The sequence below is a fragment of the Oreochromis aureus genome, linkage group 22 (genome assembly GCF_013358895.1).
Source record: "Oreochromis aureus strain Israel breed Guangdong linkage group 22, ZZ_aureus, whole genome shotgun sequence".
In the NCBI taxonomy this organism is placed as follows: Eukaryota; Metazoa; Chordata; class Actinopteri; order Cichliformes; family Cichlidae; genus Oreochromis; species Oreochromis aureus.
The window spans coordinates 39,654,805-39,681,397 of NC_052962.1; the positions used below are offsets into that span (position 1 = coordinate 39,654,805).

Below are 26,593 nucleotides of genomic sequence, written 5' to 3' on the forward strand. Positions count from 1 at the left end.
TAGATCCACCCCTGTCTGCGTTATGAGTGGTAATTCAAAGTGGGCAGCTACACTCATGATGAACCTTAATCTCTGTTCACAGCGTGTTTAAGTGCTTATACAAAAAGCATACTAGGATCATGATTCATATTTTGTGATCAATAAAAAATAGTTTGTTTTAATTGATGTCATCTCGTTTCAGTTGAACACATCAGGAAACTCTTTAAAATATTAGAAATGTCAGAAGCTGCCAGTCAGTGTTTCCACGAGTGTTTAAGCTGGAATGAAAGATTTATCATTAAAAATATCAATTTTCATCATTTATCAGAGTCAGAGACACTTTATTTATCCCCAAGGGCTCAGAGAGATGATGCTGACCGTACAAACATCACACACATTTATGAAGCAAAAACATGTGAACTAAATGCAGAGAAAGCTTTTATACAGTTCTGAAATTCATTAATAGTTTTATAATTTTATGCATGTTTGTTTTAAAAGTACCCCAAAATTACTTTATAAAGGATCTAATTTATAAAAATATCAATAATATCATATTGATCTAAAACTAAATTTGCACTATTTGATGTGTTATTATAGCTGCTCAGTTCACAGGAAATACAAGTGTTTAAATGAAATCATGTGTCAGAGTCAAGCTCCAGAGAGGCACAACGTGGTTAACATCCACAATCAGCTGATTAGACATAACAAAGTTCTTTGATAGTAGAATATTTAAAATATGGAGCAGGAGACGCGGAGCAGAGCTTTCATGTAGTCACGTTTCATCTGTGAACGTTTACATCCAAACATCTCCAGCAGCACCCTGAGGTTATCGCTCAGAACGAAGCTCTGAGAATTAAAAGAGGGAAGAACCGCCCAGTGCATCGTGGGACGTCCTCCAACGCTGACCTTAAAGCAGCAGAACAAAGATGCGGTTCATGCTTCCCTGCGTGGGCAGCAGGGAGGGAGGGGCAGCGTGTTATACTGTGTTACTGTGAAAGCTCTGTGTGTGACTGCATGCCTCACTGTGTGGACGGCGTTTGTGCAGAGCGTCTCTGGGACACATTTTTCTGCAGTCTTTCCTCATCAGTAAAGTCTTTTTATATAAAATATGAAAAATATATGTTTAAAAAGCAGCGAGCTCCAGGACTGAAGATGAACCCAGTGAGATCATCACCCGTCTGAAGTCTGTCACTCCTGATTTATTAAAATGCTCCAAACAAGCCTCACAAACTGCCAAATGTCCATCTTTTATATCCAGTCTATGCTTTAGACTGCGCTGCTCAGTGTGGATCCTTCGGGGCGGCCACGCTCGCTGCCAGGGTCCTGAGGGGACTGCGGTCCTCCTCCTGGTGATGAGACACGAAGCTCAGAGGAAGGAAGAGAAGAGCAGCTGTGAGCCAGCAGAGTCAAGGTTGATCTTTGTGGTGAAACGAGTGACGCGGTTACGTGGTCAGCTCAGAGTCTGGGGAGTGCTGTGGGGTCTCCGTGGAAACAGGAAGTCACACCTGACCTGCTGGAGGCTGGAAGACGAGAAGTTCCGGACATCCTCCTGTCCATGCATCTGTCTGTGACTGCCCGCTAGTCGGGAAAGATCTCGCGCTGTGATTGGCTGAAAGACTTGTCTTCAACGATCCACCCCTCCTGCATCCATCCGGGCCATCAGCGCAGAGTTCTGGGTGTTTTCCGTCCACAGTCCCGCTGGCGTAGCACTGGTTTCAGCTCAGTAACGAGCAGAGACCATGCTTGGATCTAAAATGTTCACTTTGGCACTTTTTGCGCTGCTGTGCTCGGGACCGACGCAGAGCCGCGGTGAGTCACAGCTCTCAAAGTTGGTCAAAGTTAAGCTGCAGTAGGACGACGGCGATGAAGTTTATATTCTACACGATGTTTGTTTTATTGAAAAGGGTGTTAGAGAGAGTGGGTGGACTCGGTCACAGGTAATCCTGACAGCGTGGGCGTCTCTCCCTGGATGCACGAGGACAAAGTGACAAACGTGGATCAGATTATTGCAAAGAATCAGTTCAAGGCAATAATGGTTATCACGTGACTGTGAGCAGACGTCCACGTGCACTGCTTTAACTTATTTCCCCCTGAATCTGAGTTCGGTTTTGTTTAAGTCTGATGAACTTGATGCGTCAGCTGTTTGCGTCAGCAGCTTTCACCATACGGCTGCGTCCCAGACACGCCTCCTTTTGCTAAACTCCTTTCCTCGTTAGGAAAAATCCTCACACCAGCCTCTGCTTAAATCCTTAAACTACAGTGTGAAAAAGATGGACTACAAAGGCGCCAGCGGTTTTTGATACGGGCGACGTGGACGGATGCACAGGCCGGGGATGGCTGCCCTCGTACTCACGCTGCCCTGACATCAGCCAGGCCCAGGCAGGAGAGGGCGGGGCGGCGGGGATTCTCTAATAACCAACTCGCAAAATACAACAAAATAAAAGCAAACCAACAAACACGAAAACACCAGACATCATGACACAGACTTATAATTTACACCGATGTTTTTTTCTAAATTTTATACACGAAAAGTGAGCGCGAGAGCCCTCAGTGCGCGTGCTCCAAGGGCGTAGATTTGGTTTGGCATCGGTGGGGACGGATGATTCAACCACTGAACCCCGCCCTGTTTCTGTTTTTTTTTTTTCCTTTTCGTCTTTGATTCTTGATTTTTTAAAAAAGGAGAAATATACTTGCCTACATGTGCTATTCTACATGCTTTCAAACCGTTTAAAATTAAAATTCATAGTTTTATATGTGAATTATATAATATTAAATTACTATTAAACAAATGACTGACTAAGTATTTTAGGCTTTAGTTTACTTCAGCCATATTCCATATAAATCAGGTATCATACAAAAATAAAAATAGCTTCAAATACAGTCATGACAATAAAGAATATGACTTTAAGGACTTAACAACATGACTTCAGTTATAGTGCACCAACATCTCTGATACATTAGCACTAAGGGAACACTGAATGACCTGCTGGTTTTTGTCCATAAAACTACTCATCTAAGATTACCACAAAGTAAAAGATCTCTCAGTAAAATAATGCAACATTTTAGGCACTATTGCCCCGATCAGCTCAGTGAGCTGGGATCTTTTATTCTAAACATGAACTACTGTTACAGCGACAGACATGGACACAACAACTCAATGTCCACTATGTGCAGGAGCCAAACACGTCTTCTCCTCTGGTTAATCTATAGCACCAAATCATCAGTCAGTGACCTGTGACCTCGCCTCTTCACCTCTGTCTACAACATGGCAGAGCTGCCTCTGTCACCTGATAAATAACAATGAGACACTCCAAATACATGCAGTCACACATGTGCTTCAAATACAGTCATGAACCAACAAGTCATCAACTGTGATCTTGTATCACCATTACTCTCTGAGCTTTCTGTTGGTTCTTCTGTCACCTGACAAATAGTGAGTGCATTTTTAAACTGTGCAAACTGCACTACAAGGTAGAATATTTGCAAAATCATGGCTACCTCATGATATTTTGTCTCAAAACTAACCCTATGAATATGTCAGTGCCATTAGGATGAAATTATTGTGTCACCAACATTTTAACTTTAGACACATAATTCTAACAGCCTCTGTAAACTAATATCCTGACTTGCTTGAGGCTGCAGTTTTCTCTGACAGTTTCAATCAAAGTTAGAAATGCTACTCTGAGACTGAGATAATAGTGCTGCCTGTTGTGCAGTTAGTTTCCAAAACACGTTATTCATGGTTACATACAATTTTAGACTGATGTGAGCCAAAGCCTAGCATAGCCTGTAACGTTATTATGACGGACACATTTTATGAGTGAACTTGACTTTAAGTGACTTACAGGTTTCTTTGAAAAATACTTTCTTATATCCAGGTTCTTCCTTTTTGCTGCCATCCTCCTCCCTGCAGGTCCTCACAGCGCAGGCTTACCGCTGTTAAAACTAAACAGAGCTCCCTGAAAGGCTCAGCCAATCACATTGGCCATATTTGTCACATGAGGTAGGACTCCAGTAGAGAACGTAATTTAACTCTTTCTGCACCGCTGGGTGAATGAGACGCTGACAGGTCGTTTTTTTTTTTCTTTCTATCGGGTTTGTTTTTCTTTACTCGAGGAGAACAAATTATTGGTGCGGACAATTCAATAATCGCTGGATATTGGTGGGGACATGTCCCTTCCGTCCATGCCAAATCTACACCCTTGGCCTGCTCGCTGCTGAAGTCAAAGTAAACTTTATTGTCATCTCCGCTACATACAGTCCAGTATATAGAGAGACGAGACCACGAGACTCCAGTTACAGCAGTGCAAGTAAACAAACAATAAATATAAGAAGAGTAAGAAAATAAATATAGACTTTAGGACCAGGGGTAAAGGGATCAATAACAATTTAACATTTATAATTTACAGTTTGATGATTTAAAGTCTCACACACAACCCCTCGAAAGGGGAGGGGCCGGCTGCTTCCAAATAGAGCACATTTCATTCATAATGTTGTAAATCCAAGCCATTATGTATTCATGATTTGAACCCTGGGTTGTAGACAAAGTGAATCTGTGAACTAAGGTGTAGGTCTGTTAGGTTATGTTGTGGTGATCCTCGGGTTGGGGGATTTGTGTTCATACTGGAGTGCAAAATGAAAACCAAGATGGACAAGAAAAGTTCAAAGCCATCAGGTGCTCAGTTTAGAAACAAGAGAAAAGAGGAGGAGGAGAAACGAGCAAAAGAGGGCGTGTTCGCTCAGGGCGCCAAACAGGCTAGGACCGCCACTGTACAATGGGTTACACTGAAACATGTTGTTTGTGTGAAAAATAAGAGTCACGCACATCTGCAGCAGCACAAAACCTGCTGGATTTCCTGAGAGGCTCAGAGTCACTGTGATACTGAAAGCGATGGACAGCAGTCAGTCTGCAGCTGGGCTTGTGACAGGTGTATTTGTAAGAGTTTCACTTTCAGGAGGAAAATAATTTAAATGAGTCCAACAAACATGGCACACAGTTTACTACACATGCCGTGACATCGAATCTAAAAATCCTGCCCTCTGTCTGCGACTGGAAGTTTGTTTTTAGGAGTTATCCTCCTCTAAACCTCTGTGTTCACAGGCAGCTCCACGTGTTGCTGCTCAGTAACGCTGCGACTTTGAACCAGAGCAGAAATGAACCGAGCTCCTGTCTCTCAGCAGTGCACACAGAGCGTTTTCTCTTTATTCAGGGTGTCATTAATTATAGTACGACTGTGACGATGCTCATGAGTCCATGTTAGTGTGTTAGCTTCATGCCTGAATGTTGCTATGTGCCCCCCCCCAAACTGCCTCGCTGTTTGTCACACCGCAGGATTATTTTGGACAGGCCCTCATCACTCCCTCACTCCTTGCTGCCCTCTCTTACTATCATTAGGATTTTTGTAAATTAATTAAAAAGAAAAAATAAACTAACTTATCACATTTCCATCAGTATTCAGATGTTTTATTTAGTACTTAGTGGAAGCACCTTTGGCAGCAATGACAGCACCGAGGCTCCGAGACAGGATCCAGTACAGCCGGGTTTTCCTTTTTTTTCTTATCAAAGTGTCTGGAGCCCTCGCAGCCTCGACCAGCAGCAACTCAAATGAAACCATGGCCCTGATTGGTTCATTGGCAGCCCTTTAGCCACACCTTGCATATATGTAGCCTCCCAGGGATGTTTCCACACTTCCCAATATACAACTAAGCCATGTAAGCAGTTATCTGTTACACATCATAATTAAAACTATCACTCAAACGTATCCATAATCATTATATTAACATTGAAAACACAGAAACCTACAACCCCCACCCAGCTTCCTCCTTGGTCTCTCCCAGAACCTTTAAATTGTGTTCAGACCTCTGAGGACATGTTTGCCCAGAACACCCTGGTGATTGATCGCTGCACCACAAACCCCTTACCAACTATCCCTGGGTAAGATACGCTTCGAGTGCTCAAACAGATAATAAGAACCAGTCCATTTACCTTTGCTGTGTCTGTGAGGATTCTGCTGACAGTGTAAACTCCTCCATCTGAGGACGTGGGCCTGAAGGTTTGTTTCATATTTGAAATACAGACCAGATGTTAAGCTAAGTCCTGCCAGCATAAACCTTTTGACTTCTTCTAACCTAAATGACTGGATGGATCTTCATAGACACCTGCCCTTCTCCCCTGTGTTTAAATATCCTTCTGTGACTTTCAGAGACTCACTCCCTCCATTACATCTACACGGCGCTCTCCAAACCCGTCGGCCTCCCGGGCATCCACGAGTTCACAGCCATGGGTTTGCTGGATAAGAGGATGATCGACTACTTTGACAGCGAGAATCAGGTGAAAGTTCCTAAACAGGAGTGGATGAGAGAGCGTTTACCTGCTGATTACTGGGATAAAGGTACACAGTCCCGCAAGAGCAAGCAGCAGTGGTTCAAGGTCAACATCGGCATCCTGATGGAGCGAATGAGACAGAATGAATCAGACAGTAAGTTGTTTCTCAGTGTGAATGAGGAGTTTTCTTCTGTTGTCTTGTTCATTTCTGTCACTGTTGTTCCTTCAGCCCCTCATGTTCTTCAGTGGATGCACGGCTGTGAGGGTGAAACTCAGCCTGATGGCACGCTGAAGTTTGTCCAAGGCATGGACATGTACAGCTACGACGGAGACGACTTCCTGTCCTTCGATGGTAAAAATGAAGTGTGGGTCGCTCCGACTCCACAGGCACTTCCCACCAAGAGGACGTGGGACGGCGTCCAGGTGCTGAAAGAGTACACCAAGGGATACCTGGAGAACGAGTGCATCGATTGGCTGAGCAAGTTTGTGTATTATGGGAAAGAAAAGCTCAAATGTACGTGAGACATGAAATAGCTGCTGTTTCAGTGACAGATGGATGAGTGTGCAGGCTTCAGTAACTCAGAGCTTGTGACGGTTACTGTAATTTCAGTGTTTATCACCTTCAGTTTGTTACGTGGAAATACTTTCAGTCATATTTTGACTTCAAATCAAATGCAGATTTCTTAAATTCTGTTGTCAATTCTCAGGTTTGGGGTTTCTGTGCTATCTCCTTTGTTTGGTAGAGAAACCACTGATACATGTTCATACTGATTTACTACAAACATGAAAAGTCTTGGCATGCACGATCCATGTCAGCTAACCAATGAACTGCTGTTTATTACATCTTCTCCTCCAGCTGTGCCTGAGGTTTATACGTTTACAAAGACCTCCACAGTGGATACAAACGTGGTGCTGACCTGCCTCGCCACAGGCTTCCACCCAGCGGAGCTCACAGTGACGATCAGAAGGAACGGGCGTGTCCTGACTGCAGACGACGGCCTACAGAGCTCAGGAGTTCTTCCAAATGACGATGAAACCTTCCAGAGGAGAGAGTACGTGGAGGTTTTAAAGTCTGATGTGTCTGTGTTCAGCTGTGAGGTCACACACAAGGCGACCAATGAGCATGCTCTGAAGGACTGGGGTAAGAAACCTTCTGCTGTATCCAGTATGTGGATATAACAGTTAGTTATATCCATGGTTTCCTTTACTAACACACAAAACAGGCACAGGTGTCACAGGCTGGGCACTACCATCCTGTCATCTGATTGGTCAGTTTATGCAGCCTGGCCTGCCTCAGCACCACAGCAGTGTAATACCGTGTACTACCTGATATTCAGAGGGGGCGCTGTTTCCCTCAGTGTAGTCATCAGTAAAGAGCAGTGCTGTTAGTCTGTTTATAAGCTGCTCTGTTCAGTTTTAAGGGTCACATGTTCCTCACCTGCACAGCTGATTTCATGATTTGTGTCATTAAACTGTGTCACAGTAACAAACACAGTGTTGTGTGTTTCAGACGATCGTCTGCTCCCAGACTCTGAAGGAAGCTCAGTTCACATCCTCGTTGCTGCTGTGGTCGTCCCGCTCGTGGTCATCTGTGTCGCTGCGGTTCTCCTGGTTCTGTGTAAAAAAACACGACAAATGGTAAGGTTTGGTGTACTGGGTAACAACAGCACCTCGTTACTAACTGTTCATACTCACACGTCTGTGTTTAACACACTTTAATTCACTTTAGTTTTTATATACAGGAAAATCACAGCAGTCGTCTCAAGGTGCTTTATGTTGTAATAAAGACTCTACAATTATTTACGGAGTGTCACTTTGGCGACAGTTGGGAGGAAAAACTCAATGCATCATGGGAATCCCCGGCAGCCTACGTCTATTGCAGCATAACTAAGGGAGGATTCAGGGTCACCTGGTCCAGCCCTAACTATATGCTTTAGCAAAAAGGAAAGTTTGAAGCCTAATCTTGAAAGTAGAGATAGTGTCTGTCTCCTGAATCCAAACTGGAAGCTGGTTCCACAGAAGAGGGGCCTGATGAGCAACCTTAGAGTTTCCTCATCTGTCAGTCTGAAGACAACATTTATCTGCTGTCAACTCAAATCTCTGTTAGACACCAAAGTTTAGTTTGAAAATGATTAGCAGGTCTACAGGTCATGTTAGTAAGTTGTGTTTGTATAAATCGACTCCTGGTTTATAGCAGGAGTGTGTTGCGTTGTAATCATTGCATTCTGATTGTATTCACACTTTAAACTTGTATGTAAAAGGTTTCATCAAAGAGACTGCATGAAGATGCCAGAGCAGGCAGACACTGATGTATTCTGAGTACCTGAACATATAAACTAATATTTCTTTCATCCTTACAGATGTTGGAGCTAACAGCCAGAGTCCTGTGACTCCACTGAATCCAACACATGGCTTTTAAAAAGTGTTCCTGCCCCTTTAAGCTGAACCTCCATCACAGGGACATTTAAACAAGCCTGCTCTAAGAAAGTTTAAGACATTTCCTCTGTAAAAAAGTGGGATCATTTTTAAAGGTGCTTTGTAAAAACATGTTGTCAGCAGGCTTCACTCAAACCAAACTTACAGCAGGTTTGTGCAGCAGCAGGAATAAAATACATGCTAAATCTGCTCGATCTTCATAGAAATGTGAATAATGCTTTTAAAGAAGATGGATCGTAACATCAGAGCCTGAGGAACTGTTCACAGCTCTGAGTTTGAGTCGCAGCCTGATCACTCATCAAGTTTCAGTGTCAAACCAGGTGGGAGGAAGTATTTTAAAAATATTTATTATTTTAAATTCATTATTTAAGAATTAATTTTATGTGCCACAGTAGCCTCTGGACTGTTTCCTCATTACAATCGATTTGCCATCAGAAATAAAACAGCGTGTTGTTTCTGTCTGCAAACTGAGTGAAGAGCAGGCGTGGAACTCTGTCAGTACTGGTTTGGGTGGTAATATTAAAACATGTACTCGCGTGTTAGCATTTCAAAAGTTCTGTTTTCAGACAGTAACGAGTACTTTTATTCTACGACGGTCACAAGAACCAGACTTAAATTCCACCTGGAAACTCAGCAGAACTGTTAGCGGCTAATGCTAGCAGCAGGGTCACAACACGGCTCGTCACAAAGTGTATTCAGTCCGTCCATGTGCGACATTAACAGGCTGCTAATTAAACACATTTAATTGTGTTAAATTGTTTTTTCTGAAGTTCAGACTGAGGCTGACAAACAGCTAAAGAGCAGCTGAGCCGTCACAAGCTCGGGGATAAACCGAGCTGTGGCTGAACACGCAGTGCTCATAAACTTTATTTTTATTAACTTTGATTTAGTCTCTTTTGTATCATAATTTGATTCTTAACACAATTTATTTGTTAATCTTCATGTAATAAGATTATCTTTATATTTCATCTGTTTCTCTCCTCGTGATGAAACTGATTCAATCTTTTGATCAGTCAGTGAAATATCTGCTGTAAGAAATCTGTCATCCTGAAATCTCTTCCTTCATTATTTGAAGTGTTGAAAATGATCCTGGCTGTAAAATAGGACAGCTGTGTTTAAAATGTGTTACAGTCTTTTATGTAAAAGCTGCTTGCATGTGTTGTATACTGTTAAGAGATTTCTTAGGATTTTGGGATTTTTATTATGTTATGCTTAAAAGTACGTTTCATTATCTAAATGTGTTTGCTCTTTTCAGTATTCAGCTTAAACTCTGCAACTCTGTGCAGACTCCTAAATGGGGAAGTTACACAGGAAGCCTGCAGTTCTATTTTCTCTCTTCCTGTATGTACTCTCTGAATAAAGACTCTTTCTTTTTATTGCACAGTGCGAGTCTCCCTGAGTCTTGACCGTGTACACGTAAACCTGTCTGAGCCTTTTTATTCCGACCTGAGTTGCAATACAGGAAAACTCCTGACATTTCTTGGTCCTTCGAGCCGGATGGGACACAGCGCTTTTGTGTGACCCCACAGGAAAGCCTCATCGAGTCCTGCCGTCGTGAGAAGCCCGCGCTGAAGTCTGTCGACAGCTCCTCTCTAGGTAGAGGATATAAAGTCCAGAGACGTGACATTCGGGTTCTGGCCAGCGTTCTTATAAGTGGTCCACGGCGGTGGGGGTCGATGAGGTTGACCTGAGAGACCGGCAGTGAATCAGCAACCAGGTGAATATTAACACTCAGACACCTCGCGTAAAACGTCTAGGCTCGGCTCGCCCAGAGGGGTTGGTAGCATTCCTAAAAGTAAAGGCTCGCCTGAAAAAGGGGCTGGAAGCTATTTTAGATAAACCTGGTCCGTAAGACGTAGTACGCGTTGAAAAGGTATTGTTGTTGTTTTATTTTTGTTGGTGGAATAAGTTTCAGCTTTGCAACCATACATAGGATTAAAATGGGTAACTCACTGCTGATGAGCAGTGGTTAGAAAAGAAATGTCCAGGCGCCGGACAAATTAGTGCATATAGATGGAGAAATCCAAAGAAACCTAAATGTCCCACGTGGGAGGGAAAATGCATTAACTAAACTATAAGAAACCCTCCAAGCAGAAATAAATACTGGAAAGGAAGCTAAAAGGAAAACAAAGAGTACACAAGAGTTGTAATATTTTAAAGCATGGAAAGTGGAATGAAGTGGAATAAACAAAAGGTTAAATTAAGGTTAACTTAAAGTAGAGCTTATCTAGTGATAAGCATGATAATAGGAGATAACAGGAAGGTTAACAACCCGTAAACTGGTATTAACAATGAAACAAAACAACCAAGCTGAATGAATAGAATGCGTGAAACCAGATAATTCACACAAAATATATCAAATAAGAAAGAGAGATGCATAAGGTATATTAAGGCTGTGTCATTGTTCAGCCAAGGAAAATGTCTCCAGCTTGGGAAGGTGTGAAGCTGCAGATTCACACAGACCCGTGATGGATACATAATAAAATATAAACTAATATACTATTGTATATTAGTAGTAAAGTAGTGAAGTAGTGTATTGTAATATACTATTGCTGTTATAAAAGAGGAAAAACAATACAATGATAACATTAGTGATAAGAAGAGGCACCTCAGTCAGTTATGATGTGAGGTGGAAGATTGTTAAAAGTAGTCTGATTCAAGCTTAAGGTTTGCTCAAACTCAGTACAATGATATATGAGATGAAGAAAATAAGGAAATAACTACACTGATCAGGTGCATAGAGACACTTGACCTGCTTGTAAACCTGTCATCTTAGATGAGACTTTGTTAAGATGAAGACCTATACTAACAACTAATGAGAAGCTGAATTAAATATGTGGACACTACCAAGCTAATGAGGAGCGGTGACGCGCATGGAGATGCTGGTTTTGCTCACTACAATTGTATAAATAGAGTTTGAATTCATTACTGTGGATGTACAGTGAGTGACCTCTATATATCTTAGATCAAGATTTAGCAGAATTAAAGAGGGTTTATAGACTATGAATACAAAGAGAAACAAAAGAGTTCGATTAGTCTGCAGAAACAGGAAGTATGTATATAAATATATATGTGTGCCTGTGGTGTGTCGAGACAGCCCACAGAGAGAAACAGAACTCTATGAATAGACTCTATGAATAGAATGAATAGACAACACATACTCAAATTGTTATATGTGAAATTATTTTTGGAAAGGGTCAGAAGAGATAATTTGAACTTAGAACTCAGTGATATGACGCATGAATTAAACCTTATGGCAATAAACACTTGCAATGAAGAAAGCAGCTTACACTCAATTAATATGAACGCAAAGCCTTAGGCCATAGGCAATTTGTTTTATTTTTGTTTGTTTGCTTAGTGAGTTTGGAAAACAAATTTGTGATCATACTTGTGGATCACAGTGACACATAATGATTTGGGCATATGATTTGCTGATGCCTAGTTTTATAGCTGTGAGCTATGAACTGTAAGCAATGCAAGGGTTTTCCTACCTCAGAAGTTCGACACATGCCAGACAACTTTCCTATGTAGGCATTTTGCTCACACTGTCACACATCAGAATTGCTGTATGCTGTATCACGCGCTGACCTTCACAGCACCCCACAGGCTGGTGTCGTTGATATCTTTGTAGACGGTTCAGCGTCCAGAAGTAGCCTTGGGCGGAACTGTGTAGGTTATGCGGTAACCACAGTAGACACAATTTTAGAAGCAAAAGCACTAACTTCCTCACACTGCACAGAGTGCAGAACTCACAGCTGTCATATGTGCCTAACCCAACTGCAACATGGAAATCTTTTAAAGGCACTGTTGGAAGTGTTTATATTGCCAAAACAGTTCAGAGGTCACTGAAGGCAATAACTTGGCAGACCAAAGCCAAACTATAGACACATTAATGTCTGACTCCTCAATGCAAATACCACTTGATATGCTTATAAACGAACAGAAAGCCGCACCAACTACAGAACAAAAGAGGTGGTTAAAAGGTGGAGCACAGCCAGAAAATGATTTGATGACCTGTAATAGCAAACCAATACTACCAAAATCCCTACACATATCAGCAGCATTATGGTCAACAGGAGGGGGGGTAGGAGTGGTAGATAAAATTTCGGAAATCTGTCGGAACATGCATGATTTGCCAAAAACATAATGCACATAATGCGCATAATGCACACCACCTCATCCTTTTCATACAATCCACATGAGTTTTATTGAGCTAAATGAATGCCAAGGCTCAGAATACGCTCTAGTGATCATAGACGTGATCTCAAAAGCAGACGCCATCTCAGTAGCAAAATGTTTGTGCAACCATTTTATTTCAATATATGGCATCCCCACTCTGATAAGATCAGACAATGGGACACATTTTGTTAATGAAGTAATCAGTAAGGTCTCTGAAGCACTAGGAAATAAAACAGAGACTGAGAAAATGCATGGAAGAAACAGGGAGACCATGGCCTGAGTGTATAGGCCTGGTAAAAATGTGGATGAGACTGACACAAAGTTCTCAGAAACTCACACCTTTTGAAATCATTCACGGTAGACTATTTCCACTACCAATCACAAGTGAGCCTATAGATAAGTCAATAAGAAAAACTACACTAGCCGAATGGATGACTAAATTACTTGAAAATAAAGAGATTGTTCTAAACAACTCTCCAGTATCTTGCAGGTTGAAACCAGGTGATTGGATCCTGATCAAAGTGCTCCAAAGGAAAAATTGGAGTTCACCAAGGTGGGAAGGTCCTTATCAAGTGCTACTCACCACACCTACTGCCTGCAAAATAGCAGAAAGACCGTCCTGGATCCATCAAAGCCACTGCAAAAAGTGAGTGACAACCCAAAGCGTTTGAGACGCCGACACCCCTAACTCCTGTATGGTGATCTATTGGTGGAGGGAGGGCTGATCGGGTATACCCGCCTTCTTCTTCTTGCCAGTAGTCTACTCATCAGAGGTCACAGGTGTGTCTGGTCATCATGAAGACACTCGTCCTCCTAGTGGCTAATGTTGCACTCCTGGTGAGTTTCTTAACACTCACCCGAAAGAAAGAAGATGAACAACGCATGGTATCGATATATACATGACAGCACACCCAGAAAGGACTGCTATGTTTGCTCCTATATGCCCCCAGCGACACAGTACACCACCTTGTATGCGAAGGGAATGGACATAATTCAAACAAAGTGTGCCGCAAGCTACGCCAGCCGTGGGCATCAATTCCAGGGAATCGTGGTCAACCATGAGGAACCTCTCCAGATAGGATGAAACGGCACATGTGACGAATGGTTCTGGGTTGACCTGAAAGTGAAGCACAGAAGTAAGGCTAAATCATTCCCAGTCTTTCTTGGAAACAATGGGAATTTGAGCCACAGCCTATGCTACCGCCAAGAGAACGGATCCACGCCAATGGGAAACACCACCAACTGCAAAGCAGTACAGACACACGCTCCTGGAGGGCCCGTGAAGAGCAGCAGTTGTTGTGCATCGGGATGCACAACAACGAGACTATGCCACAAACACAGAGGACTGGCTTACGTGGCTTTTAAGCGGCTCTTGGAAGTCCCTGCTGATTAAAAGACTTGTTTTTGTTGGTGTTATAATACTGTTATTCTGCTTCAATTCATGCTTACATCACCCTGTCACAGAATGATGAAGATGATAATGAGATAGACACTTGGATATAACCAGTGTTGGGAAGGTTACTTTTAAAATGTATTCCATTACAGAATACTGAATATATGCCCCAAAATGTATTCTGTAACGTATTCCGTTACGTTACTCAATGAGAGTAACGTATTCTGAATACTTTGGATTACTTAATATATTATCATGCTGTTTACAACTACGTGAATGTACTATTGCTGTGATTTATTACTGTTACTGAAGGTCCGCGGCTCCGAACCGTAGTAAAGGGACCTCTGGCTAATACGGTGGGTTCCGTGTCGGGCTGGTAGCCGAAAACTAGCTTTACTTTGTTGTCTGGGTCAACTTTGCTTGCGGGGAGAGAGAGAGGCGTTGAAAGGCTGCTCCAACGGAACTTATTTTTCGGAGGAAAACACGAACACAGTGTACAGTTGAGTCTTAATAGCTTACTTACAGCTGGGCTCGTCAGGCACTCTTCTTGGCTGCAGTGGTTATTATTATATTTACATGCTTCCAGCTCCCGTTTTTGCTCCGTGACAGCTCGGACTTCCTTTCTCTCCCTCCCTCGCTCACAGACACATAACGGGTATGGTAGTCCATTCTCCCTGCGGCACGGACTACACTGCCCATCAGGCTACATGCTTTAGAGCTATGCCTGTAGCATTCTGCCTATTAGCTTAGCACAACAACAACAACAAAAAAGCGCTCTCTCACCCAGGAAACACGCAGAGAGAGAGAGTCACCCTGTAACCATGGCAACCGTAACGCTGCCGCCTGGAACAACAGAACGTAGCTGTCAAACAAACCCAAACAGTCCTGACCCGCGACAACATGAAACAGGGAAGTACCGCCGTGTAATCCATTTATTTCAACAAAGTAACTGTATTCTGAATACCACCTTTTTAAACGGTAACTGTAACGGAATACAGTTACTCATATTTTGTATTCTGAATACGTAACGGCGGTACATGTATTCCGTTACTCCCCAACACTGGATATAACATATTCACGAAACCCACTGTTTTATGATGTCTTGGCTAGAAATGTTTACAAGTGGCCATAGACTGATACAATAAGCTATGAACTGTACATATACATATGTACAACAGGAGGGAATGTTAAGAGATTTCTTAGGATTTTGGGATTTTTATTATGTTATGCTTAAAAGTACGTTTCATTATCTAAATGTGTTTGCTCTTTTCAGTATTCAGCTTAAACTCTGCAACTCTGTGCAGACTCCTAAATGGGGAAGTTACACAGGAAGCCTGCAGTTCTATTTTCTCTCTTCCTGTATGTACTCTCTGAATAAAGACTCTTTCTTTTTATTGCACAGTGCGAGTCTCCCTGAGTCTCGACCGTGTACACGTAAACCTGTCTGAGCCTTTTTATTCCGACCTGGGTTGCAATACAGGAGGAAAACTCCTGACAAATCATAAAAAGAATAAAATAATTAATTTAATCAATTATTGTCGTTGCTCCTAAATGCAACGATAGAAAAGGCCCCGCCCCCTCTGAGTTTCCTCCTGATCTCGGTACGGTTCTCTGGGATCATGTTTTACTTCCATGATCCCAGAGAACACAGGAGCCATTAGGATCTGTGTCCAGGGATTTAGGCCCACTGCTGTTTTTACTGTGTTTATGGCCTCTGGGTTCCTCCTTAGAAGAGATGGCATCTTTTCATTGCCAAATTTATTTGCCACTAAAGCAGAAGGATGGCGTCTCCATAAAACCTCTCTCTGACATTAAAGCTCGTTTCGCTTTCAACTTTTTAAATTTAAATGAAGACAGAGGTGTTGGTGTTTGGACCCAGTGGTCCTTGTGAGGCCTCCTCTGTAGATTTGGGACTCCTGGAAGTTTATTTTAAACCTCTTGTTACTGACTTTGGTTTTAAGTTGCGCAGTGATTTTAAATTGGACTAAAATCAGAGCAGTGATCCAGTTTTTTTTTCCATTTAAGGTGACTGGCAGCAGTGAAATCTTTTCTTTCTTGGCAGCACTTTGAAACAGCGATCCATGCTTTTATTTCTTCCCGTGTGGACTGTAACTCACTCAGTGTTTGGGTCAGTCAGTCGCTGCTGTCACGCCTGCAGCTGAGAGCTAACAGGAACTGGTAAGAGAGCATATAACCCTGTGCTGGCCTCACTGGCTGCCTGTGTCCTTCAGAGTTCATTTTAAAATTCTCATGTTTGTTTTTAAACGCCTTCACAGTCTCGCCCCACCTTACATCTCTGAGCGTCTTCATCCCCACACACCCTGCTACCTGTCAGGTCAGCTGACCAGCTGCTCCTGGAAGTACCGAGATCAGGAGGAAACTCAGAGGGGGCGGGGCCTTTTCTATCGTTGCATTTAGGAGCAACGAAAATAATTGATTAAATTAATTATTTAATTAATTATTTTGTTCTTTTTATGATTTGGCTTCTATTTATATCGTATGTAAAAAAAATTTAATTTAGTTCCAATGTACAGCTGTGGTTGTTTTAAAGTATTTTATAAATAAAGATTTGTTCTTATGTACCAAACGTCGCAGCTTCCTGTTAAAACCCCGTTTAAACACGTGTAGCTCAGCAGCTTTACAAACACTGAGCTCTTTCTGAAGCGTCGGTGTTGGAGCGCCGAGCTTCCAGGTGAGGAGCACAGCGTCACGTGCACACTGCAGATGTTCTGTCTGTGTTTTTGTTATTTGTTATTTCTTGGTGTTGCACAAAATACAGTTAAGAATTACATACAGTCTTATATCATCCACGTGTCCAGGGTCAGAGAGATGTGCTCACATGCTAAGCTACAGCATGACTTTCAGACTCCACTCTCTCTCATACGTGTTATTTTCTACATGTGTGTGTTAGCTTTGTAGTGCAGGTTAAAGCAGACGACCAATCAGAGCTCCAGCCTGGGTCTGTGGAAGGTAACAGTTCAAAGTGAAACTGCCACATGGATGATATGAACGTGACACAAATGACCTGATACCAGGAAAGCAGGACCAGTGTTATACTGGTTAGACTGGGACCTGGGTCCTCTGAGTCTGAGAGCTCCACATCTAAATTCAGTTTCAGCTGAAACTGGTTAATGAAACATGAAAACAGGAGCGTGCTGCCCACAACCACCAAACAGCTGCTCCTCTGATGACATCACACAGAAAACGGGCAACCGGGCTTCAGAGGAAACAGCTGAGGTCACAGACCAGAGGGCGGGGCTCCTGTCTGAGGGCTCTACAGCTGACTCTGCGCTCACAGCACGATTCACGTTGGCTGCTGCTTCCTGGTTTCAGCCAGTTCAATAAGTCGAGTCAGATTCTCCAAGATCAGGCAGAGCATCAGAGGAAGGAATGATCTGGATGTCTCTGATAGAGGCCAAAATAATAAAACCCGTCACGGGAAGACGATCCTCCTCACAGGTCGGAGTCGTGTTTCACAGCTGGGAACCAAAGCCAGGACTTCAGAGTCCGGGCGTGCACGACACTGCTCATCCACGGGGGACTTTGCTCCTTCTCAGGCTCCTCAAACCTGGATGTTGTCCTCCCAGCTCTCGCCACGTGGCCCTCCTCCACCTCCTCTCCTGACAGCAGGAAGTGTGACTCCACCTCCACGGCTTCAACCCGGTCTGCCTCACTCCATCCTGACCCGAGCTTACTGAGTGTGGTTAAAATGATACTTTAGTCATCAGATGGCTTTACATCAAATATAATAAACCTTTACCAGAAACCCACAGAAATGGAAACAACATCCTGAGATCAGACCTGGACAGAAGATTTAAAATGTCATAAACATTTTACATCTTTGAACCACAGTTACTTAAATTTAAATGACCTAAAAATAAAACTCATCTTCTGTTGTTTTAAATGTGCGTTATAAATACAAAGGGTTTCACATCAAAGGTTAATTTTACTCAGCAACTTCCACACATAACTCATCTTTCAGTTGTAGTTCTGTCATCCGCACACGTAGTGTAGAGGGTACTTTCCCCCGTGGGCTGTGAGACTCTGCGCTGCTTCATTCAGAGCATCTCTCTGTCGGACACGCAGCGTGAACTCGGATAAACTCGGTGTGATCGGCGAGCTGAGGCTTTAAAAGGATTTAAAATGTTCATCGTGGCTTTTCTGCTGCTGTGGGGTCCAGGACTAACGGAGAGCGCCGGTGAGTCCCCGTTTCTAACACCGGGCGGGTTAAAGCAGGCTGTGCCGTGTCCCGCGTGTCTGTGGGTCGCTTTGTTTTATTGAGAAACAAAGAGAGTGAACCTGAGCCGGGCACGAGCCTGAGTCACGTGCTCATCCAATGAGAGCCCGGAGTCTACCGACCGGCATCAGAACCGAGCCGGAGGGCGGCAGACAGAGTCTATACACGTGTGAAGGTTACTGTGGAGAAGCAGCGCTTAGTCTTTGTGCGCGTGGTAACACGTGGTTAACGGAAACTCATTCAGAATCAGCTGCACGCGCACAGACACGTCCGTTTGGTTTCGCGCCTTTATTTTTATTTTATTTTTATCGATCTGTTCATCGATAAAGTTCAGATCAGATTAATTTTCATCCTGATCGATACAGAGACCCGGAAGTAACTTCAAACTTTAACGCCGACATCTAGAAATGACGTCACGGTAACGGCGGCCGCGCCCGTGACGTCAGTTCAACTTGAATTTTCACGTTATTTCCCGACTGAGCGTCGTGAACAAAGCGGGGTCCCACTCCCACGCCGTTTCTCTGAGCGGTGATGTGGAAACAAGTGTCCACGAACCCGGAAATAACCCGTGATTATTTCACAGCGCACAGCCTGCGTGTTTATACTGTGTGTCACGGTAAAGGTGGCAAACTACAAAAAGACTGAGACACACATAAATGTCCACATTAAACAGAAACAGATGAAACAGACTGACAGTGAACACTCTCACAGTGTTACCGCTGCTGTGCTGCTCTTATTTAAACTGCTATAAATATCTTATATGTCAGCTGTTTCCCTCATGATGATATCCGGTCACGCTGAGCCACAAACAACAAGGTCGAAGCTGCAGCCAGTTTTTGGCAAAGTGACTTTCACATATCCTTTAAAATAATCTTGTTGGCATTAAAAATGTATGTTTAAGAGTAATCTGTGCAGCTGACAGTGCAACAAATATAACAGTAGCTCAGGGTTGGTTATAATGTAGGTACAATAACACAGAGTTATGAAGATACTTGAAAAACTATTTTTCAAATGTTATATAACGCCTGTAAATCCTGTTCACTAAAGTCTATTTACCAATATAAGTGAAAACATTACACATAAAAACACAGAAAGTTTTCGGCTCCATATCAGCTCAGTCTGAGTTTGGATTTCAAAATAAGAGCCACTTGAAATTCTGTACAATTTCAAAGTGCAATTATTTTGAAATACAAACAGTCTGACTTGATATTGATACTTGATACTGATTCAACTTTACCCAAGAAAACATGAAAACTAGCAGCTCAAAATAAAAATAACAAAGGAAGTCTTTGAAACACATCATGTGCACAGATAACTGGAGCCCACACAGTCAGCTTTAACGCTTTCTACACTCTGAAGAACAGCTGTCACTGCTGGATTCAACATCTGTTCTCTACAAGAGGAACACACACACACACACACACACACACACACACACACACACACACACACACACACACACACACACACACAGTCTGAGTAAAATACAGATGAAGGCTGATCGGTATCGGTACCTCGGCTCCGTTCACAGCTGCAGTTTCGTCGCCTCGCTGGCAGGAAACGTGAAAAAGGAAATCACCAACGGTTTAATGAGAAGTGTCGGTTCCTAAAGAGGCTTAAACAAAGAGAGAGAGCAGACTCAGGATCGAAGCTGCACACGGGCTCGTGCACAGGTCAGAGAGGTGTCAGTTTGTGTAGCAGTAACATGACACCCGCTTTGCCTCAGACACCACTCTGTGTGGTGGCACCACCTCACTGCTCCACCTGAAGCAGCTGTCTGAAGGTCTGGTTCACAGAAACAGAAGTTTAAAGCTTTAAAAGCACTGAGACGACACTCTGCTGTTAGTTTGTTTCTACTTTTAGAACTGATCTGTGATCAGTGTGAGGATGTGGTGTGAGTGCTGCTCTATAAAGGTTAATAATCAACGACTGATGCTGAGCTCAGTCACAGTTTTCAGTCACAGGCGCTTTAGGTCACTAAAGCGCCTCGTTTGACCTGCTCCGTCACTATGGTAACCAATGCTAGATGATAAGAGTTTGGATTAAAATGAGCAGGAAGAGTTTTCACTGCTTCCTTTATTGTTCAGTGCAGATGTTCTGTTGTGTGTGTGCAGCGTGTTCAGCAGCACCTTTGAATGAAGTGTGCGGTGCCTCGTCAGTTCATGCATGAATCTAGTGACGCAGAAATGTTTAAATGTTGTTCTTGTGATGCAAATGCGCAGATGAGTCTGTGTTACACAGCTGGAAACACAGAACACTCAGAGTTCACCTGTCTGATCACCTCGACTGTAGTTCAGGTGTTTTAGGGCTCTGATAGGAATCACCAGATTATTGTCTGTGTTCACTTTAACTCTTACTTCTTTATATAAAGTGTTGCTTTGCACATTAACCCTGCGTATCATCTGATAGTTAAACCTTTACTTAAAAAGCATCTCTAGACCCAGCTGTCTTAGCTAATTATAGGCCAATCTCCAACCTTCCTTTCATATCAAACATCCTTGAAAGAGTAGTTGTCAAACAGCTAACAGATCATCTGCAGAGGAATGGCTTATTTGAAGAGTTTCAGTCAGGTTTCAGAGCTCATCACAGCACAGAAACAGCTTTAGTGAAGGTTACAAATGATCTTCTTATGGCCTCTGACAGTGGACTCATCTCTGTGCTTGTCCTGCTAGACCTCAGTGCTGCGTTCGATACTGTTGACCATAATATCCTATTAGAGCGATTAGAACATGCTGTAGGTATTACAGGTACTGTACTGCAGTGGTTTGTATCATATCTATCTAACAGACTCCAGTTTGTACATGTAAATGGAGAGTCCTCTTCACACACTAAGGTCAATTATGGTGTTCCACAGGGTTCGGTGCTAGGACCAATTCTGTTTACATTATACATGCTTCCCTTAGGCAGCATCATTAGAAGACATAGCATAAATTTTCACTGCTATGCAGATGACACGCAGCTCTATTATGGAGTGTAGCTTGTGGGAAAAGTTGTTTTTAACACTGTAAGGCTTCTGTTCCTACTGCTGAGATGAACAGATAAGTCTTCTATGTTTAGGCTTATTTTAAAAACACGAGTCAGATCTGCTGATGCTTCTCCCCTGTGTTTAAATATCCTTCTGTGACTTTCAGACACTCACTCCCTCCATTACATCTACACGGCGCTCTCCAAACCCGTCGGCCTCCCGGGCATCCACGAGTTCACAGCCATGGGTTTGCTGGATAAGAGGATGATCGACTACTTTGACAGCGAGAATCAGGTGAAAGTTCCCAAACAGGAGTGGATGAGAGAGCGTTTACCTGCTGATTACTGGGATAAAGGCACACAGTCCCGCAAGAGCAAGCAGCAGTGGTTCAAGGTCAACATCGGCATCCTGATGGAGCGAATGAGACAGAATGACTCTGCCAGTAAGTTGTTTCTCAGTGTGAATAAGGAGTTTTCTTCTGTTGTCTTGTTCATTTCTGTCACTGTTGTTCCTTCAGACCCTCATGTTCTTCAGTGGATGCACGGCTGTGAGGGTGAAACTCAGCCTGACGGCACGCTGAAGTTTGTCCAAGGCATGGACATGTACAGCTACGACGGAGGAGACTTCCTGTCCTTCGATGATAAAAACGGAGTCTGGGTCGCTCCGACTCCACAGGCAGAACCCACCAAGAGGAAGTGGGACGGCGTCCAGGTGCTGAAAGAGTACACCAAGGGATACCTGGAGAACGAGTGCATCGATTGGCTGAGCAAGTTTGTGAATTATGGACAACAGCAGCTAAAAAAGAAATGTATGTATGTCATAAAATAAAATAATATTATCATTTAGTTATTTTTAAACATTGTTAATAGACTTCATAGAATTAGTTGTGGTAACATGACCTCACATCATTATTGTGTTCTTGGTCAGTTTTATAGAAACGCCTTCACTGATGGATTATTGTGCAGGTTAAACACAATCATGTCATTGATCACTGATAACATTCAGCTTCATGTGTGGAAATCAATTCAAAAACTTAAACCTGAGATTTTGATTCTCGTCTGCAAACTTCAGTTTAAACTGTTGTTAAGTACAAACCAGTGTCAGCGTGGATGAGCTCATATTCCACCATCACTGAGTCTCTTAGACGGCACAAACCAGTCACGCACCTGTGAGACAAATTGAACCAAAACACACAAAAGCCATCAAACTAAGAGCCTCACCACGTCTGCCTCGTCTCACACACAGTGTGCTAGACGCCACATAAACTTCAAACCAAGCAGCAGCAACACACACACAGTTATCACTTTCCATGTCCTCCTCCAGCTCCACCTGAGCTGCACGTGTTTGCAAAGAACTCCAGAGTGCAGACAAACATCGTCCTCACCTGCCTCGCCACAGGCTTCTACCCCAAAGACGTCACAGTGACGATCAGGAGGAACGGACGTGTCCTGACTGCAGACGATGGTCTGAAGAGCTCGGGACTTCTCCCCAATAACGACGACATGTTCCAGAGGAGAGAGTACGTGGAGGTTTTAAAGTCTGACCCGTCTCCGTACAGCTGTGAGGTCTTTCACAAGGCGACCAATGTGAGCTTGTCTAAGAGCTGGGGTAAGAAACTGTCATGGTTTTAAAAATGTTCTTTTAACTGGAGCTGGAAACACAAACAGACTCTGCTGTTCACTGTGTGTGTTTGTTCCTGTCCTGTCATCTGATTGGTCAGTTTATGCAGCCTGGCCTGCCTCAGTACCACAGCAGTGTAATACTGTGCACCACCTGACATTCAGAGGGGGCGCTGTTTCCCTCAGTGTAGTCATCAGTAAAGAGAGCAGTGCTGTTAGTCTGTTTATAAGCTGCTCTGTTCAGTTTTAAGGGTCACATGTTCCTTCACAGCAGCACGACTGAAAATGAACCGAACGTAAAGTAATGTTCTTGTTTTGTGTGTTTAGATCTCAGCATGTTACCTGTTCCTGATGACGATGGATCTGCCGTCACTGGTCTGGTGGCAGCACTCCTGCTCGTGCTCATCGGTGTCGGCGTGATTCTGCTGGTCCTACGTAAAAGACGCATTAATGGTAGGTGGAACAAACAGCCCGTGTGTCAGCACCGGGTGATTTTAAGTGTGGCGATGGCGCCAAGAATCAGGCCAACAAACAAAAGCACCTGATTTACCCACTCTGTGTGTGTGTGTGTGTGTGTGTTTCTCTGCATGCATGCAGAAACACAGCAGATGAGTTTTAATACTTGCTGTCTGTCTGTGCTCGCAGGCAGGAGCAGCACGCCGACACCAGAGTCACAGGAGTTGAATGATGTTCGTCAGGAGTAACAGTGAGTTTCTCTCATCGTTCTGCACTGAGTCACATGAGGTCAGGCCTCCTTCACTAACAGCCTGCAGTAATCTGTAGTGTGCACGCACGCTCAGATGTTTTATTACCTACATGTGTCGTTTCTCTGCCCTCAGATGTGTAACTGCCTCCAAGCGTGCACGAGTCACAGTGAAGGCTCACAACATGAAGCACACAATGAGGCAGTGTGCATGTTTCATGGATCCAGGGGCAGTTTTGTGTGCGCTTGTTTTCTGCACAGTGTATTTATGTTTCATGTTAGTGAATGAGGCTCAGAGTGAATTATAGCACGACACCATCACCGTCTCTGTCGCCTCCTCTGAGCTGAGGACAGCAGCTGTCCTGACTCTGCTTCCTCCTGTTGTTGCTTACATGATGTTCCAGATGTTCACAGCTGGTCAGAGGTCTGGACTGCAGGTGGACTTTCTCCTAGGAGTAGATGCAGTCTGCTGAAACATGAAAACATCGTCTGGGTGGATGCTGTAACAGCTACCTACCTGTCAGCACTGATGGAGCTTTTCCAGATGTGCCAGCTGCCACACCCAGAGGCACTGATGCCCCTGGAGGTGTGGCAGGTCTCACCACCGTCTTTAAACTTCGTGCTGCCATCACCCTGACACTCTTCTCCACCCACTCCACCCTGCTCTTCTTCACCTCTCCTGTGTAGGAGGAGGAGAACGCTGGCTCATGTCCCTGACCAGTTTCAAACTGTTCCTCCAGCTGTTTCTTTTAACTCAAACTTCCTTTTTTTGTTTACCTCAAACCGACTCTGAGACACATCACTGCTCAAATTGAGCTAAAGTTTTGATCAATGGGGTTTGCTAGTTATCAGTAACTGAACATGTAAAATAACGCTGCTGTGTTTGTCCCTGCAGATGGATCAGAACCAGCCGGATGAGTCCTGCAGTGAGAGGAGATCAGAGCTTCCACAGAAGCACATGGAGACTCGGTGGGACCAGATTTACCGAAACAACACAAACATTTGTTGCAGGGGTTTGTTGCACTTTACAGATGGATCAGCATTAAATGGGATTCCATTTAATTCAATGGATGGGTTTAAAGAATTGTTAATGCCCCTTGCAGCCAAATCTACAGTGGCCCTGAGAGGTCAAACTTCAACAACAACAACAAAAAAAGCAAACAGAAAACACTGCAGAAGTAGACAAAGCACAACTACAGTGTTTCTGGGGACGCAATAATGTGACGGACCGACTGAGGAAGTGACAGAAACCAAAAGATGTGAAGAAGGCTTTAAGGGTTAATCTGTGAAAAATAATGTAATAATAATGTGTGTTTTAATCACATGATTCATGTAACACGTTTGCTGTTGGGGGGCAGAGCAGGTCATACAACTCAGTTCATTTTTATTTATATACCAAATCACAACAACAGTCACCTCAATGCACTTTTTCTGCATTTTTCTGCTTTTATTGTGTTTTGTGTGATTTTGTTTTGCGGTGATACATGTGAGAGCACGCCAGTGTTGAACGGAGGTCACAGACTGAACCAAACACTTTTAAAGCAGCTCAGAGCCTGAGAACATGTTTGGTCTGACATGATGCTACAAATATATGTGCTTTAAGTTTACACATTTTTGACCCTCAGCTGTAAAATTCTGATGACGTGGTGTCGTCACATGGTTGGGCGGGCGACGTGTGCACACGTTTGTGGCTGCGAGAACTTGAGAACGAGGCGATGTAGGATGTTGCCGCCAGTATTTTCTAAACTGATAACTAAAGACGGCACAGGTACTGAGTTTAATCGCCTTCATGTGTCACATTAGATGTTTGTGTCTAACATACAGACCGTCACTGTGTTATCATTAACGCTAACCGTCACGCCATCATGAGGGTGAGCAGTTAGAAAACAGTAACAATGAATCAACATTAATGTTGGAGTGAGGCAGCTGAGGGTGACAATGTTAACAGGAAACACAATTATGACACTGATTTCATGTTTAATAAATCGGTGAAATATCTGCTGTCTGACTCTGTGTATGAGTTTGTGTTTTCACTGTGTGATGAAGAATAATGACGAGGTCAATAAAAGCAGGACTGACAGGTGTTTAATATTTAATGCTTTTAATTTGAAATGAAAGTTAATATTTCTGTCTTTTGGGTTTTGTTAAAGAAATGGGACCAACTTTTGTTCTGTGCTCAGATCACTTGTTATACAGCTGTGGTTGTTTTTAAAGTGCTTTATAAATAAAGGTGATGATGAATAAACAAACAAACATAACTTTACTGTTGTGTTTTCTAATTTTTGTTCCACTGTTAAATATTTAAATATATTTTAGGAAGCATAAAACAAATGTTACAGAGTTTTAATGCTTCTGTATTTTTATTTTCTATAACTAATAAAGTAAAATCAATGAGATTCTGCCCCGAACATCTTCTGAGGTATTTAATGATGCGTTTCTTTAACACTGCTTCATTCTAGTCGTTACTTTTTACCCTAGTACATATATTTTACAGACGGAGTTATTTTGGAAAATATTTTTTAGAATAAAGACTTAAAGTGATTATAAATCTTTTTTTAAGTCAGAGCTGGCTGTGTTTGCAGTCATTCATTGAACTTAAAACTTTGAACTTAAAAACGACCCAGCGACTAACAGCGGTGACATTAAGGAGGGGTTGGTAGGTGTGATTAAGAAAAGGAAGCAGGGAGACTGTGACCTGAGAGGAAGGCAGAAATGTTTTAAGCCTCTGATAATTGTCACAATCCCTGACTCCATCCC

The 26,593-nt window shown here is 43.1% G+C and overlaps 2 protein-coding genes across 3 annotated transcripts; both read left to right on the forward strand.

Annotated features, from left to right (window-relative positions):
* The first annotated feature begins 345 nt into the window (after positions 1-345).
* LOC116333508 (class I histocompatibility antigen, F10 alpha chain-like) lies at positions 346-10,048 on the forward strand. The gene is made up of 6 exons (XM_039605601.1): positions 346-1,788; positions 6,183-6,458; positions 6,534-6,818; positions 7,161-7,445; positions 7,815-7,942; positions 8,665-10,048. Exons 1-6 carry the CDS (start codon positions 1,719-1,721, stop codon positions 8,692-8,694), a joined length of 1,074 nt encoding a protein of 357 aa, XP_039461535.1. The 5' UTR covers positions 346-1,718; the 3' UTR covers positions 8,695-10,048.
* A 6,936-nt stretch (positions 10,049-16,984) lies between these two features.
* LOC116333515 (H-2 class I histocompatibility antigen, L-D alpha chain-like) lies at positions 16,985-26,088 on the forward strand. 2 transcript variants are annotated; one of them, XM_039606110.1, is made up of 7 exons: positions 16,985-17,004; positions 21,681-21,956; positions 22,032-22,322; positions 22,838-23,122; positions 23,461-23,586; positions 23,779-23,839; positions 24,732-26,088. In XM_039606110.1, the coding sequence occupies exons 2-6, from the start codon at positions 21,758-21,760 to the stop codon at positions 23,835-23,837; spliced, it is 960 nt and encodes a 319-aa protein (XP_039462044.1). In that variant the 5' UTR covers positions 16,985-17,004; positions 21,681-21,757; the 3' UTR covers positions 23,838-23,839; positions 24,732-26,088. The 2 variants fall into 2 exon arrangements, with proteins under 2 accessions (XP_039462044.1, XP_031612625.1); XM_031756765.2 differs by lacking the exon at positions 16,985-17,004 and adding an exon at positions 18,329-18,510 and having other exon boundaries at positions 24,732-26,086.
* The last annotated feature ends 505 nt before the right edge of the window (positions 26,089-26,593 follow it).